The sequence below is a fragment of the Amaranthus tricolor genome, chromosome 10 (assembly GCF_026212465.1).
Source record: "Amaranthus tricolor cultivar Red isolate AtriRed21 chromosome 10, ASM2621246v1, whole genome shotgun sequence".
Classification (NCBI taxonomy): Eukaryota; Viridiplantae; Streptophyta; class Magnoliopsida; order Caryophyllales; family Amaranthaceae; genus Amaranthus; species Amaranthus tricolor.
In genome coordinates, this window is record NC_080056.1 from 20,502,599 (window position 1) to 20,518,925 (window position 16,327).

The following is a 16,327-nucleotide window of genomic DNA, read 5'->3' on the forward strand; positions in this document are numbered from 1 at the left end:
TGAAGATGATTAATGGAGCTTGAAGTTTCAACTTATAAATTTTAATCGCTTGCTTTTAGTTTATGGAATTATGAGTTTATGGAATTATGGTAGTATTTCAATTAACTAATGGTTGTATTTTAATAGTTTATGACTAATTAAGTTAAGTATTAATAGAGATTTAGTATTTGAATTATATATATAAAAAATTTTAAAAGAAATAAGGAAAAAAAAAAGTTTTTAACAAAATCGGGTATCCGGTATCCGATCCGGTTTAAATCGGGTACCCGGTTAAACCGGATTGTATCCGGAACAGAATTTTAAGTATTTCGGAACCGGGTCGACCCGATTGAAACTAAATTGAATTGGATTGAAACTAAATGGGAAAGAAAGTGCTCAGTTTATTTTCAAATAAAAAATAAAGTAAAATGAGTGATATAATTATTAAAAAAAATAATAATAAATAAATAAAAAATAAAAATAAATAAAAACAATTTGAATTGGATTTTAACCTTTGAGGTAGTATATTTTCTTGTATGAATTTAGTGTGTGCACTAAGTTTAACATATGTTAGGATTGTGGATAAGAAATGTGAGCTAATAAAACAGAGAATGGGGGAGTGATACACAATTAATTAGTATATACTACGTTTATATTAAATTTTGTCTTAAATGAAAGTTGATAATTTATGAAAATTCTAAATCACGCTAGTAGGTAATGAAATGCTTGTGATAAGGTATGTTTTCATCACCAATAAATATAATTAATTCCCTTTTTCTTTTTTTTGATAAAAATTCTCTATCTTACCATCAATTCAAAAGATTAAAAAACTTCTTTATGATCTCATCGGTAAACTCATCACTCAAGAACTTATCCTTAATTAAGATGATGAGCTTCCCTCTACAACAAAAACAACGCTTTAGGTCCAAAAGGAAGGAGGAGCCCTCAGATGATGAAAACAACGATGATTATGATGAAAAGGATCCTTTCACAAAAAAGAAATTCTTTTCACAAAAAAGAAAAGAAGATCCTCGTTCCTTAAGAAACCACAAATATAAAGTTTTCTGACCATGAAAAAGAAAACCTAATATGCTTATTTACTTGCTTTGCATGTGATTCTACATATCATTCTACCAAGGACTTTTGCAATAAGAAAAAGAAGCCACGCAAAAAGAAATGCTATACAACCCATTGAGGTTACTATTAAAAATGTGGTTATAAGACCTTAGAATGTTGTAGTTAATATTCTACATAGTATATTCGAACAAGAGAAGAAATAAAATTTTGAAGTAAATTTTTGAAATAGGGTATTTGCAAAAATAAAACAAGTTTTCTTAAGATTTACAACATAAACTAGGTTTTCTTCAGGATTCTAAATCAAAATTTGTTTCTTAAGATGCAATTTCTGAAGAGAATCTTAATGTTAGGATCTATATCCTAGAGACTACTCATGTTCAAAATATTAGAATCATAACAAACAATAATGTTTCTTTAAAATATAAGCTTATTTCTAAGCGATTCTTTGAATAAATTGGATAATGAGTAAATATTATTGATTCATAAATGTCATAAGCAATATGATTTACTTGTCAAATTTTCTCATTTTGAGTCAAATCTTGAGGTAATGATTTTAGGATCTCATTAATCTTCTCTAAACAAAAGTTGAATTGAATTTAATCCAAACTATCCTAATAACACCAAGACTACTTTTGCAAAGGCAAGATCTAGATGGAAAGCACCAACATGCTTCTACAATTGTTTGTTGTCAAATGGGACTTAAGGGTGTTCATTCGGCTCATCGGGTTGATTTTGGGTTAGGTATTTCATGTTGTTTTGACGTTTGGTCAAATTGAGTTCGGTTACAAGGTCGAGTGCAAAGTTGTTAAAATCGGGATACTACTTAGAATCCTTTAGACCTGTAGAATTGAATCATAGGATGGTAAGATTCTATAATAAACTTGAATTTGCAATCTAGTCATAATTATTCAACTCAAAAGTTTAAATATATTAATAAATTTTCATTCTTTTCATTTTGAAGAATAGAAAAATATTTAATAATTAGTTTAAATCTTTTTATTTTTTAAAAATTATGATAATGGATCATTAAAGGATAAGAAAAATTAATGAAAGGTGTTAAAAATTAAAATCATTAAATGATTTGTGCTTTTTGCTGTGCTCATATATTGCTTCCCATTAAAAGCTGCTGAGAATTGTGCAAAAATATGTGCACTGACCTCCTTCACTGTATATATTCATTAGTAGTAAGAGCTACAGAAATTTATTCATATTCATTCAATAGTAATTTATTCAAAATAATTCAATACACTTTTGTTCATAATTACTTCCAATTACATTGCTTTCAATTACTCATTACTTCTTAATACTAGTTGCAAATTAGTACATTGCTTCCAATTTCATTGAATATACTACAACTTCTTCAACAATTAATTTTAAGAAATTCCTAAGTAAGAAAAAATACAGTCACAAAACATATGAACCAAGAGAACAAAAGCATATAATTCCTAAAGCCTTCACTGTGCCATTGAGCTTTGCATTTTCCACTTTAAGTGAGTTAACAACCTCTTCCATGGTCCTCTTGTTATGCTTTAATTTCTGAATTTTGTCAACTAATGCTCCAATTTCAAATTCTAATTGTTCATGCTTGTCGATCTGGTTAATTGATTTGTCAACATCAACTTCCCACATAAAAAACTTGCAATTGGTATCCTAGCACAACCATACAAATACTAAATCAGAATTGCTTTATTTTGAGTGAAAAAATGAAATTGAAAAAAATTTTCAGAATTTGGAGCACTTACAGGCCAATTAGCAAAACCATAGAATTTGTTTCCTGGCCTACTACCTCGTTTTGCAATCCTCAATTGCGCAGGAAGACCATGGTAGCATGTCAAGCTTCCACCACAAAGTGCACCCCTAGATTTGGGATTAGGGTTTGAAAACTTAGAAGAAGAAGATGAATTCATTGAGTCTTAAAAGGATGAAGCTTTTAGAGCTCCAACATGAGTTAGGTTTTTTCATGAGAGTTTTAGGGTTTGATAATGGAGGAAGAATGAATGAAGAAGAAGAAGGAGTTTAATGAAGATGAAGGACATTTTATTATTTTGAATAGCTGACTTAAAAAAAGGTAAAAGAAAATGACCAAGCACCCTGCAGTAGCTGGTTATTGTGGAGGGGGGGTCTGTTTTGAACAAATTTGAAGGATAGTTGGGATTATTAAAATAATTGATAGTTGGGATTATTTTTGGCCAACGGGTGATAGTTGGGATTATTCTTAGCAAATTTTCCAAAAAGAAATGTGCAAGAAATGAATAGGTTAAAAATGGATGAAGTTTAATGATGGATAAAAATGAGTAGGAAAAAGGAATAGATACAGTACTATACCGACAGCTAGATCCATACAAAACCCAAGTTGGTAAATCATGCCTAGTGCGCTACAAATCCACAATCTCATAAATCTACAAGAATGCACGGTAGAGGCTCAATAATTACTCATGGGTTTAAAACATGTCCAAGAATACCCAAAGGCGGTGCCAAAAACCAAATCTTGCTTGACTATTGTATGGAAAACTCAAAGGTTCACTGGTTTGTAAGTCACAAATTTTAGAAAAAATAGTTTAAGTTCGCTAAAGTACCATACACAAGTCAAAAATGTGGCCCTAAATGGTATACAAGACAGCTATTCATAGATCCAAAGTGTGTATAAGTGTTGATCAACTACAAAAAGCATGAAAAAAATTTACACTACAATCACGATATAATATAGATAACATGAATCAACTAGGCCAAGTGTTAGCTCAACACCTCCCCCAAGCCGAACTGAGTAGTGTCCTCAATGCGATAAAGGCTCGAAGAAGGTGAGAGAAAAAGTGAAAAATCTAATGTAAAATTTATAAAAAACCATTTCATAGCTTACTCAATCTGATCGAGCAGGCTCAAATTTAGCGGATTTTTTTTGGTTATCTTCGTATTTTTCCTCAGTACGCTTGAGAATGTGTTTCTTGACCTCTGCGACACTCGTTTTTGTTGTTTTCTTTCTATTGCGCACATTCCAAAACCATTTCATAATCAACTCACCTTGATTCCTGCATCCAAAAGCTTAGCACAAGCATGCTACTCAACAATACAAACTAAAACTTGAAAATTTAATTAAAAAGTAAAAACTCAAACCAATGTTGGGTTGCTTTCCAACTAGCGCTTCTTTTGGGTCATTAGCTAGACCTTTTCCAGTAATAGCTTTGCAGACTTCGAAGGAGATTGTCAAACTCACTCCCAACACAAGAATGATTTAAGTAATAACAAATAGAGAGAAATAAAGACAAATATCTCAATGAAATAAAATAGATATAGAAAAATGGCTTATCATTACATGATGAAAAGCCAAAGAAAAACTAGACTAAGGGACGGAAGGGGAAATCAGTTGGAATACGTCAACATATATCAATGTAGGCGAATCTATATCCAACTAAGGGTAAAGCTTTATGACCATTGAAAGGAGCATGAAACGAACCAAACAGAGGTATTATGGGGTGATCACAATGCATGATGCTTAGAGTCTCACTAGAAAGAGTGTTATATGTATGCACATATGACTCCTTATTAATAGGCACATTAATTGTGTTATCACAATGCTCATTCACAAACAACATGCTTACATGGCATGAAAACAAGAGACTCATTATTATAAGGCAAACAAGGTGTCACAGCAATAGGCTCACAATGATAGGGCATAGGGCTACAAAGCTCATCATTTATGCCATCAAATGATGATTCCAAAAGAGCCTTATCTATGGAGGAGTAAGATTGGTTAAGAACTTTCCTTAACTGCATACAAAATTCCTTAAAATCTTCATTTTCATAAATCAAATCATCATCATCAGACTCCTCGAAGGATGGATAGGGACAAGGGTAAGAAAAGGGTAAAACGGTGGACCCGTTAAGGTAACTAGGATTCGCATTTTCTACACTATACTCACTAACCAAGTCATAACTTCCATATGAATTTTTCCCAATATATTCATCCTTCAGTGCTAAACATGAAGTACTGGCCTCCAAATGATCAAGAAAGGTTGTATGATTCATATTGAGAGAAGGGAGAGTATGTGCCGTTTCTTGTTCATAGGTTTCCTTTGCCAACCATTCAAAAAATTCCCAAGCTCTTTCTATTGGTTGGTCTAGGAACTCAAAGTTATACATGATCTTGACTTGATGCCTAGTCTCATTATTTAAACGATCATACATTATTTTTCATATATTCCACATTTAAAGGACATGGTCATGTGGGAGGGAGTCACCAAACCTCCAATAATACCTCCAAAACGCTTCAGGTTTAAACTGGCGACACAACAAGCTAGTCATAAGTGTCACACAAAGAACCAACTAACTAAGAAAAACCATCAATATAAGATCATTACTCCCTGGCAATGGCGCTAAAAACTTGATTGGGACTTTACGTCCTTCAATAGTAATACCGCAAGTGCACAGCGTATAGCGTAGTACGTCGGCAAGTATGGGCCGAATCCACAGGGAGTGGGGTGTATATCGAGGGATTCACTAGTGGAAGAAAACTCATTTGCTGCGGTTTTTTGGTCATTATTTGTTGCGGTTTTGGCCCCAAGCAATAGTGATAGCAGCAAATGACCTAATTTAAATGCTGCGGTTAAAAACCGCAGCAAAAAAGGGCTTTATTTGCTGCGGTCAACTCCAAAACCGCAGCAAATAAGTGGCATTATTTGCTGCGGTCAGCCCCCAAAACAGTAGCAAATAATGGCACTTATTTGCTGCGGTTTTGTGGGTTGACCGCAGCAAATAACTATTTTTTTTCTTTTTTCATTTTATTCTAATAATAATCCAATAGTAATGTAGAATGTAATAATAACGATTAATCCAATAATAATCCAATGATAATCACAAATAATCACCAATAATCTCTTTGTAATAAAAAACTCTCGATAATATTATATGATATGTACGTACATATATATATACAATAATATATATTAAAGTCCTAAAAAATCTATACTAATTACAATTTATCAAGGACAAAAATTTAGCAAGATACGCGACAACCTTGTCTTTTAATTAGCGCATCTCTCCACTTCTCAGAGGGCGTGTTTCCCTCGGAATGTCGTATAAAACCTATAATATAATATAAAATTAAAAGATTAATAAACATTAGATTTTACCAATAATAATAATAATAATTTAAGAACGTAACAAATACTTACGGCATCTATGTTGTCGACACCAACCTGCTTCACGGATTTTAAGATATCGTCCATGTATTTGAGAGTGTAGTAGCCGCAATCAACGGAATTAGAAGGTTGTCGAAAGCAATAAGAGAAAATAGATGTTTGTGCCAAAGAAGCATAAAAACGCATAAAATCGCAACTTAATACGTAATTTCTAGCATACGATTATGATTTTCAATTCTAACCACTTCAACACAATAATATAGACCAAATAGTGTTGTGTGACAAGTTTCGCAGAAAACAAACCAAGTTTGAGCTAGTTCATGCGCAAAAGTGCCAAAAATGCTTAAAAACGCATAAAAATACAACTTAACGCCTAATTTCTACCATATGACAATGATTTTCAATTCTAACCACTTCAATAAAATAATATATACCAAATAATGTTGTATGCCAAGTTTCGTGCAAATCAAACCAAGTTTGAGCTACTTTATGAGCAAAAGTGCCAAAAACGCTTAAAAACGCATAAAATCGCAACTTAACACGTAATTTCTAGTATACGACAATGAATTTCAATTCTAACCACTTCAACACAATAATATATACCAAATAGTGTTGTGTGCCAAGTTTCGTGCAAAACATACCAAGTTTGAGCTACTTTATGCGCAAAAGTGCCAAAAACGGTTAAAAACCCTTAAAATCGCAACTTAACACCTAATTTCTACCATATGAAAATGATTTTCAATTCTAACCACTTCAACACAATAATATACACCAAATAGGGTTGTGTGACAAGTTTCGCGCAAAACAAACCAAGTTTGAGCTAGTTCATGCGCAAAAGTGCCAAAAATGCTTAAAAACGCATAAAAATTAATACAACTTAACGCCTAATTTTTACCATATGACAATGATTTTCAATTCTAACCACTTCAATACAATAATATATACCAAATAATGTTGTATGCCAAGTTTCGTGCAAATCAAACCAAGTTTGAGCTACTTTATGAGCAAAAGTGCCAAAAACGCTTAAAAACGCATAAAATCGCAACTTAACACGTAATTTCTAGTATACGACAATGAATTTCAATTCTAACCACTTCAACACAATAATATATACCAAATAGTGTTGTGTGCCAAGTTTCGTGCAAAACATACCAAGTTTGCGCTACTTTATGCGCAAAAGTGCCAAAAACGGTTAAAAACCCTTAAAATCGCAACTTAACACCTAATTTCTACCATATGACAATGATTTTCAATTCTAACCACTTCAACACAATAATATACACCAAATAGTGTTGTGTGACAAGTTTCGCGCAAAACAAACCAAGTTTGAGCTAGTTCATGCGCAAAAGTGCCAAAAATGCTTAAAAACGCATAAAAATAAATACAACTTAACGCCTAATTTCTACCATATGACAATGATTTTCAATTCTAACCACTTCAATACAATAATATATACCAAATAATGTTGTATGCCAAGTTTCGTGCAAATCAAACCAAGTTTGAGCTACTTTATGAGCAAAAGTGCCAAAAACGCTTAAAAACGCATAAAATCGCAACTTAACACGTAATTTCTAGTATACGACAATGAATTTAAATTCTAACCACTTCAACACAATAATATATACCAAATAGTGTTGTGTGCCAAGTTTCGTGCAAAACATACCAAGTTTGCGCTACTTTATGCGCAAAAGTGCCAAAAACGGTTAAAAACCCTTAAAATCGCAACTTAACACCTAATTTCTACCATATGACAATGATTTTCAATTCTAACCACTTCAACACAATAATATACACCAAATAGTGTTGTGTGACAAGTTTCGCGCAAAACAAACCAAGTTTGAGCTAGTTCATGCGCAAAAGTGCCAAAAATGCTTAAAAACGCATAAAAATTAATACAACTTAACGCCTAATTTCTACCATATGACAATGATTTTCAATTCTAACCACTTCAATACAATAATATATACCAAATAATGTTGTATGCCAAGTTTCGTGCAAATCAAAACAAGTTTGAGCTGCTTTATGAGCAAAAGTGCCAAAACGCTTAAAAACGCATAAAATCGCAACTTAACACGTAATTTCTAGTATACGACAATGAATTTCAATTCTAACCACTTCAACACAATAATATATACCAAATAGTGTTGTGTGCCAAGTTTCGTGCAAAGCATACCAAGTTTGAGCTACTTTATGCGCAAAAGTGCCAAAAACGGTTAAAAACCCTTAAAATCGCAACTTAACACCTAATTTCTACCATATGACAATGATTTTCAATTCTAACCATTTCAACACAATAATATACACCAAATAGTGTTGTGTGACAAGTTTCGCGCAAAACAAACCAAGTTTGAGCTAGTTCATGCGCAAAAGTGCCAAAAATGCTTAAAAACGCATAAAAATTAATACAACTTAACGGCTAATTTCTACCATATGACAATGATTTTCAATTCTAACCACTTCAATACAATAATATATACCAAATAATGTTGTATGCCAAGTTTCGTGCAAATCAAACTAAGTTTGAGCTACTTTATGAGCAAAAGTGCCAAAAACGCTTAAAAACGCATAAAATCGCAACTTAACACGTAATTTCTAGTATACGACAATGAATTTGAATTCTAACCACTTCAAGACAATAATATATACCAAATTGTGTTGTGTGCCATGTTTCGTGCAAAACATACGATGTTTGAGCTACTTTATGCGCAAAGTGCCAAAAACGGTTAAAAACCCTTAAAATCGCAACTTAACACCTAATTTCTACCATATGACAATGATTTTCAATTCTAACCACTTCAACACAATAATATACACCAAATAGTGTTGTGTGACAAGTTTCGCGCAAAACAAACCAAGTTTGAGCTAGTTCATGCGCAAAAGTGCCAAAAATGCTTAAAAACGCATAAAAATAAATACAACTTAACGCCTAATTTCTACCATATGACAATGATTTTCAATTCTAACCACTTCAATACAATAATATATACCAAATAATGTTGTATGCCAAGTTTCGTGCAAATCAAACCAAGTTTGAGCTACTTTATGAGCAAAAGTGCCAAAAACGCTTAAAAACGCATAAAATCGCAACTTAACACGTAATTTCTAGTATAAGACAATGAATTTAAATTCTAACCACTTCAACACAATAATATATACCAAATAGTGTTGTGTGCCAAGTTTCGTGCAAAACATACGAAGTTTGCGCTACTTTATGCGCAAAAGTGCCAAAAACGGTTAAAAACCCTTAAAATCGTAACTTAACACCTAATTTCTACCATATGACAATGATTTTCAATTCTAACCACTTCAACACAATAATATACACCAAATAGTGTTGTGTGACAAGTTTCGCGCAAAACAAACCAAGTTTGAGCTAGTTCATGCGCAAAAGTGCCAAAAATGCTTAAAAACGCATAAAAATTAATACAACTTAACGCCTAATTTCTACCATATGACAATGATTTTCAATTCTAACCACTTCAATACAATAATATATACCAAATAATGTTGTATGCCAAGTTTCGTGCAAATCAAAACAAGTTTGAGCTACTTTATGAGCAAAAGTGCCAAAAACGCTTAAAAACGCATAAAATCGCAACTTAACACGTAATTTCTAGTATACGACAATGAATTTCAATTCTAACCACTTCAACACAATAATATATACCAAATAGTGTTGTGTGCCAAGTTTCGTGCAAAACATACCAAGTTTGAGCTACTTTATGCGCAAAAGTGCCAAAAACGGTTAAAAACCCTTAAAATCGCAACTTAACACCTAATTTCTACCATATGACAATGATTTTCAATTCTAACCATTTCAACACAATAATATACACCAAATAGTGTTGTGTGACAAGTTTCGCGCAAAACAAACCAAGTTTGAGCTAGTTCATGCGCAAAAGTGCCAAAAATGCTTAAAAACGCATAAAAATTAATACAACTTAACGGCTAATTTCTACCATATGACAATGATTTTCAATTCTAACCACTTCAATACAATAATATATACCAAATAATGTTGTATGCCAAGTTTCGTGCAAATCAAACTAAGTTTGAGCTACTTTATGAGCAAAAGTGCCAAAAACGCTTAAAAACGCATAAAATCGCAACTTAACACGTAATTTCTAGTATACGACAATGAATTTCAATTCTAACCACTTCAACACAATAATATATACCAAATAGTGTTGTGTGCCAAGTTTCGTGCAAAACATACGAAGTTTGCGCTACTTTATGCGCAAAAGTGCCAAAAACGGTTAAAAACGGTTAAAAACCCTTACAATCGAAACTTAACACCTAATTTCTACCATATGACAATGATTTTCAATTCTAACCACTTCAACACAATAATATACACCAAATAGTGTTGTGTGACAAGTTTCGCGCAAAACAAACCAAGTTTGAGCTAGTTCATGCGCAAAAGTGCCAAAATGCTTAAAAACGCATAAAAATTAATACAACTTAACGCCTAATTTTTACCATATGACAATGATTTTCAATTCTAACCACTTTAATACAATAATATATACCAAATAATGTTGTATGCCAAGTTTCGTGCAAATCAAACCAAGTTTGAGCTACTTTATGAGCAAAAGTGCCAAAAACGCTTAAAAACGCATAAAATCGCAACTTAACACGTAATTTCTAGTATACGACAATGAATTTCAATTCTAACCACTTCAACACAATAATATATACCAAATAGTGTTGTGTGCCAAGTTTCGTGCAAAACATACAAAGTTTGAGCTACTTTATGCGCAAAAGTGCCAAAAACGGTTAAAAACCCTTAAAATCGCAACTTAACACCTAATTTCTACCATATGACAATGATTTTCAATTCTAACCACTTCAACACAATAATATACACCAAATAGTGTTGTGTGACAAGTTTCGCGCAAAACAAACCAAGTTTGAGCTAGTTCATGCGCAAAAGTGCCAAAATGCTTAAAAACGTATAAAAATTAATACAACTTAACGCCTAATTTTTACCATATGACAATGATTTTCAATTCTAACCACTTCAATACAATAATATATACCAAATAATGTTGTATGCCAAATTTCGTGCAAATCAAACCAAGTTTGAGCTACTTTATGAGCAAAAGTGCCAAAAACGCTTAAGAATGCATAAAATCGCAACTTAACACGTAATTTCTAGTATACCACAATGAATTTCAATTCTAACCACTTCAACACAATAATATATACCAAATAGTGTTGTGTGCCAAGTTTCGTGCAAAACATACCAAGTTTGAGCTAGTTTATGCGCAAAAGTGCAAAAAACGGTAATAAAACACTTAAAATCGCAACTTAACACCTAATTTCTACCATATGACAATGATTTTCAATTCTAACCACTTCAACACAATAATATACACCAAATAGTGTTGTGTGTGACAAGTTTCGCGCAAAACAAACCAAGTTTGAGCTAGTTCATGCGCAAAAGTGCCAAAAATGCTTAAAAAACGCATAAAAATTAATACAACTTAACGCCTAATTTCTACTATATGACAATGATTTTTCAATTCTAACCACTTCAATACAATAATATATACCAAATAATGTTGTATGCCAAGTTTCGTGCAAATCAAACCAAGTTTGAGCTACTTTATGAGCAAAAGTGCCAAAAAACGCTTAAAAACGCATAAAATCGCAACTTAACACGTAATTTCTAGTATACGACAATGAATTTCAATTCTAACCACTTCAACACAATAATATATACCAAATAGTGTTGTGTGCCAAGTTTCGTGCAAAACATACCAAGTTTGAGCTACTTTATGCGCAAAAGTGCCAAAAACGGTTTTAAAAACCCTTAAAATCGCAACTTAACACCTAATTTCTACCATATGACAATGATTTTCAATTCTAACCACTTCAACACAATAATATACACCAAATAGTGTTGTGTGCCAAGTTTCGTGCAAAAAAACCAAGTTTGAGCTACTTCATGCGCAAAAAGTGCCAAAAATGCTTAAAAACGCATAAAAATTAATACAACTTAACGCCTAATTTCTACCATATGACAATGAATTTTCAATTCTAACCACTTCAATACAATAATATATACCAAATAATGTTGTATGCCAAGTTTCGTGCAAATCAAACCAAGTTTTGAGCTACTTTATGAGCAAAAGTGCCAAAAACGCTTAAAAACGCATAAAATCGCAACTTAACACGTAATTTATCTAGTATACGACAATGAATTTCAATTCTAACCACTTCAACACAATAATATATACCAAATAGTGTTGTGTGCCAAGTTTCGTGCAAAACATACCAAGTTTGAGCTACTTTATGCGCAAAAAGTGCCAAAAACGGTTAAAAACCCTTAAAATCGCAACTTAACACCTAATTTCTACCATATGACAATGATTTTCAATTCTAACCACTTCAACACAATAATATACACCAAATAGTGTTGTGTGCCAAGTTTCGTGCAAAAAAAACCAAGTTTGAGCTACTTCATGCGCAAAAGTGCCAAAAATGCTTAAAAACGCTTAAAATTAATACAACTTAACGCCTAATTTCTACCATATGACAATGATTTTCAATTCTAACCACTTCAATACTATAATATATACCAAATAATGTTGTATGCCAAGTTTCGTGCAAATCAAACCAAGTTTGAGCTACTTTATGAGCAAAAGTGCCAAAAACACTTAAAAACGCATAAAATCGCAACTTAACACGTAATTTCTAGTATACGACAATGAATTTCAATTCTAACCACTTCAACAACAATAATATATACCAAATAGTGTTGTGTGCCAAGTTTCGTGCAAATCAAACCAAGTTTGAGCTACTTTATGAGCAAAAGTGCCAAAACGCTTAAAAACGCATAAAATCGCTACTTAACACGTAATTTCTAGTATACGACAATGAATTTCAATTCTAACCACTTCAACACAATAATATATACCAAATAGTGTTGTGTGCCAAGTTTCGTGCAAAACATACGAAGTTTGCGCTACTTTATGCGCAAAAAGTGCCAAAAAATTGTTAAAAACGGTTAAAAACCCTTACAATCGAACTTAACACCTAATTTCTAGCATATGACAATGATTTTCAATTCTAACCACTTCAACACAATAATATACACCAAATAGTGTTGGTGTGACAAGTTTCGCGCACAAACAAACCAAGTTTGAGTGCTAGTTCATGCGCAAAAGTGCCAAAATGCTTAAAAACGCATAAAAATTAATACAACTTAACGCCTAATTTTTTACCATATGACAATGATTTCAATTCTAACCACTTCAATACAATAATATATACCAAATAATGTTGTTATGCCAAGTTTCGTGCAAATCAAACCAAGTTTGAGCTACTTTATGAGCAAAAGTGCCAAAAAACGCTTAAAAACGCATAAAATCGCAACTTTACACGTAATTTCTAGTATACGACAATGAATTTCAATTCTAACCACTTCAACACAATAATATATACCAAATAGTGTTGTGTGCCAAGTTTCGTGCAAAACATACCAAGTTTGAGCTACTTTATGCGCAAAAGTGCCAAAAACGGTTTAAAAACCCTTAAAATCGCCACTTAACCACCTAATTTCTACCATATGACAATGATTTTTAATTCTAACCCACTTCAACACAATAATATACACCAAATAGTGTTGGTGTGACAAGTTTCGCGCAAAAACAAACCAAGTTTTGAGCAAGAGTTCATGCGCAAAAGTGCCAAAAATGCTTAAAAACGCATAAAAATTAATACATACTTAACGCCTAATTTCTACCATATGACAATGATTTTCAATTCTAACCACTTCAATACAATAATATATACCAAATAATGTTGTATGCCAAGTTTCGTGCAAATCAAACCAAGTTTGAGCTACTTTATGAGCAAAAGTGCCAAAAAACGCTTAAAAAACGCATAAAATCGCAACTTAACACGTAATTTCTAGTATACGACCAATGAATTTCAATTCTAACCACTTCAACACAATAATATATACCAAATAGTGTTGTGTGCCAAGTTTCGTGCAAAACATACCAAGTTTGAGCTACTTTATGCGCAAAAGTGCCAAAAAACGGTTAAAAACCCTTAAACTCGCAACTTAACACCTAATTTCTACCATATGACAATGATTTTCAATTCTAACCACTTCAACACAATAATATACACCAAATAGTGTTGTGTGCCAAGTTTCGTGCAAAAAAACCAGAGTTTGAGCTACTTCATGCGCAAAAAGTGCCAAAAATGCTTAAAAACGCTTAAAAATTAATACAACCTTAACGCCTAATTTCTACCATATGACAATGATTTTCAATTCTAACCACTTCAATACTATAATATATACCAAATAATGTTGTATGCCAAGTTTCGTGCAAATCAAACCAAGTTTTGAGCTACTTTATGAGCAAAAGTGCCAAAAACACTTAAAACGCATAAAATCGCAACTTAACACGTAATTTCTAGTATACGACAATGAATTTCAATTCTAACCACTTCAACACAAATAATATATACCAAATAGTGTTGTGTGTGCCAGTTTCGTGCAAATCAAACCAAGTTTGAGCTACTTTATGAGCAAAAGTGCCAAAAACGCTTAAAAACGCATAACATCGCTACTTAACACTTAATTTCTAGTATACGACAATGAATTTCAATTCTAACCACTTCAACACAATAATATATACCAAATAGTGTTGTGTGCCAAGTTTCGTGCAAAACATACGAAGTTTGCGCTACTTTATGCGCAAAAGTGCCTAAAAATTGTTTAAAAACGGTTTAAAAACCCTTACAATCGAAACTTAACACCTAATTTCTAGCATATGACAATGATTTTCAATTCTAACCACTTCAACACAATAATATACACCAAATAGTGTTTGTGTGACAAGTTTCAGCGCAAAACAAACCAAGTTTGAGCTAGTTCATGCGCAAAAGTGCCAAAATGCTTAAAAACGCATAAAAATTAATACAACTTAACGCCTAATTTTTACCATATGACAATGATTTCAATTCTAACCACTTCAATACAATAATATTATACCAAAATAATGTTGTATGCCAAAGTTTTCGTGCAAATCAAACCAAGTTTGAGCTACTTTATGAGCAAAAGTGCCAAAAACGCTTAAAAAAACCGCATAAAATCGCAACTTTAACACGTAATTTCTAGTATACGACAATGAATTTCAATTCTAACCACTTCAACACCAATAATATATGACCAAATAGTGTTGTGTGCCAAGTTTCGTGCAAAACATACCAAGTTTGAGCTACTTTATGCGCAAAAGTGCCAAAAAACGGTTAAAAACCCTTAAAATCGCCACTTAACACCTAATTTCTACCATATGACAATGATTTTTAATTCTAACCACTTCAACACAATAATATACACCAAATAGTGTTGTGTGACAAGTTTCGCGCAAAACAAACCAAGTTTGAGCAAGTTCATGCGCAAAAGTGCCAAAAATGCTTATAAAACGCATAAAAATTAATACAACTTAACGCCTAATTTCTACCATATGACAATGATTTTCAATTCTAACCACTTCAATACAATAATATATACCAAATAATGTTGTATGCCAAGTTTTCGTGCAAATCAACCAAGTTTGAGCTACTTTATGAGCTAAAAGTGCCAAAAACGCTTAAAAACGCATAAAATCGCAACTTAACACGTAATTTCTAGTATACGACAATGAATTTCAATTCTAACCACTTCAACACAATAATATATACCAAATAGTGTTGTGTGCCAAGTTTCGTGCTAAACATACCAAGTTTGAGCTACTTTATGCGCAAAAGTGCCAAAAACGGTTAAAAACCCTTAAAATCGCAACTTAACACCTAATTTCTACCATAGACAATGATTTTCAATTCTAACCACTTCAACACAATAATATACACCAAATAGTGTTGTGTGCCAAGTTTCGTGCAAAAAAAACCAAGTTTGAGCTACTTCATGCGCAAATGTGCCAAAAATGCTTAAAAACGCTTAAAAATTAATACAACTTAACGCTAATTTCTACCATATGACAATGATTTTCAATTCTAACCATCTTCAAATACTATAATATATACCAAATAATGTTGTATGCCAAGTTTCGTGCAAATCAAACCAAGTTTGAGCTACTTTATGAGCAAAAGTGCAAAAAACACTTAAAAACGCA

At 32.4% G+C, this 16,327-nt stretch overlaps 1 protein-coding gene across 1 annotated transcript; it reads right to left on the reverse strand.

Annotated features, from left to right (window-relative positions):
* Nucleotides 1-2,351: 2,351 nt before the first annotated feature.
* Nucleotides 2,352-3,078, reverse strand: LOC130825981 (uncharacterized). The gene is made up of 2 exons (XM_057691444.1): nucleotides 2,799-3,078; nucleotides 2,352-2,706 (listed from the first exon to the last, which is right to left on the reverse strand). The coding sequence occupies exons 1-2, from the start codon at nucleotides 2,961-2,963 to the stop codon at nucleotides 2,461-2,463; spliced, it is 411 nt and encodes a 136-aa protein (XP_057547427.1). The 5' UTR covers nucleotides 2,964-3,078; the 3' UTR covers nucleotides 2,352-2,460.
* Between the last annotated feature and the right edge of the window lie 13,249 nt (nucleotides 3,079-16,327).

Coding starts and splice junctions, on each gene's coding strand:
- LOC130825981 (XM_057691444.1), bottom strand. CDS start 2,963: ATGAATTCATCTTCTTCTTCTAAGTTTTCAAACCCTAATCCCAAATCT. Junction 2,707..2,798: donor ATGGTTTTGCTAATTGGCCT/GTAAGTGCTCCA, acceptor TGGTTGTGCTAG/GATACCAATTGCAAGTTTTT.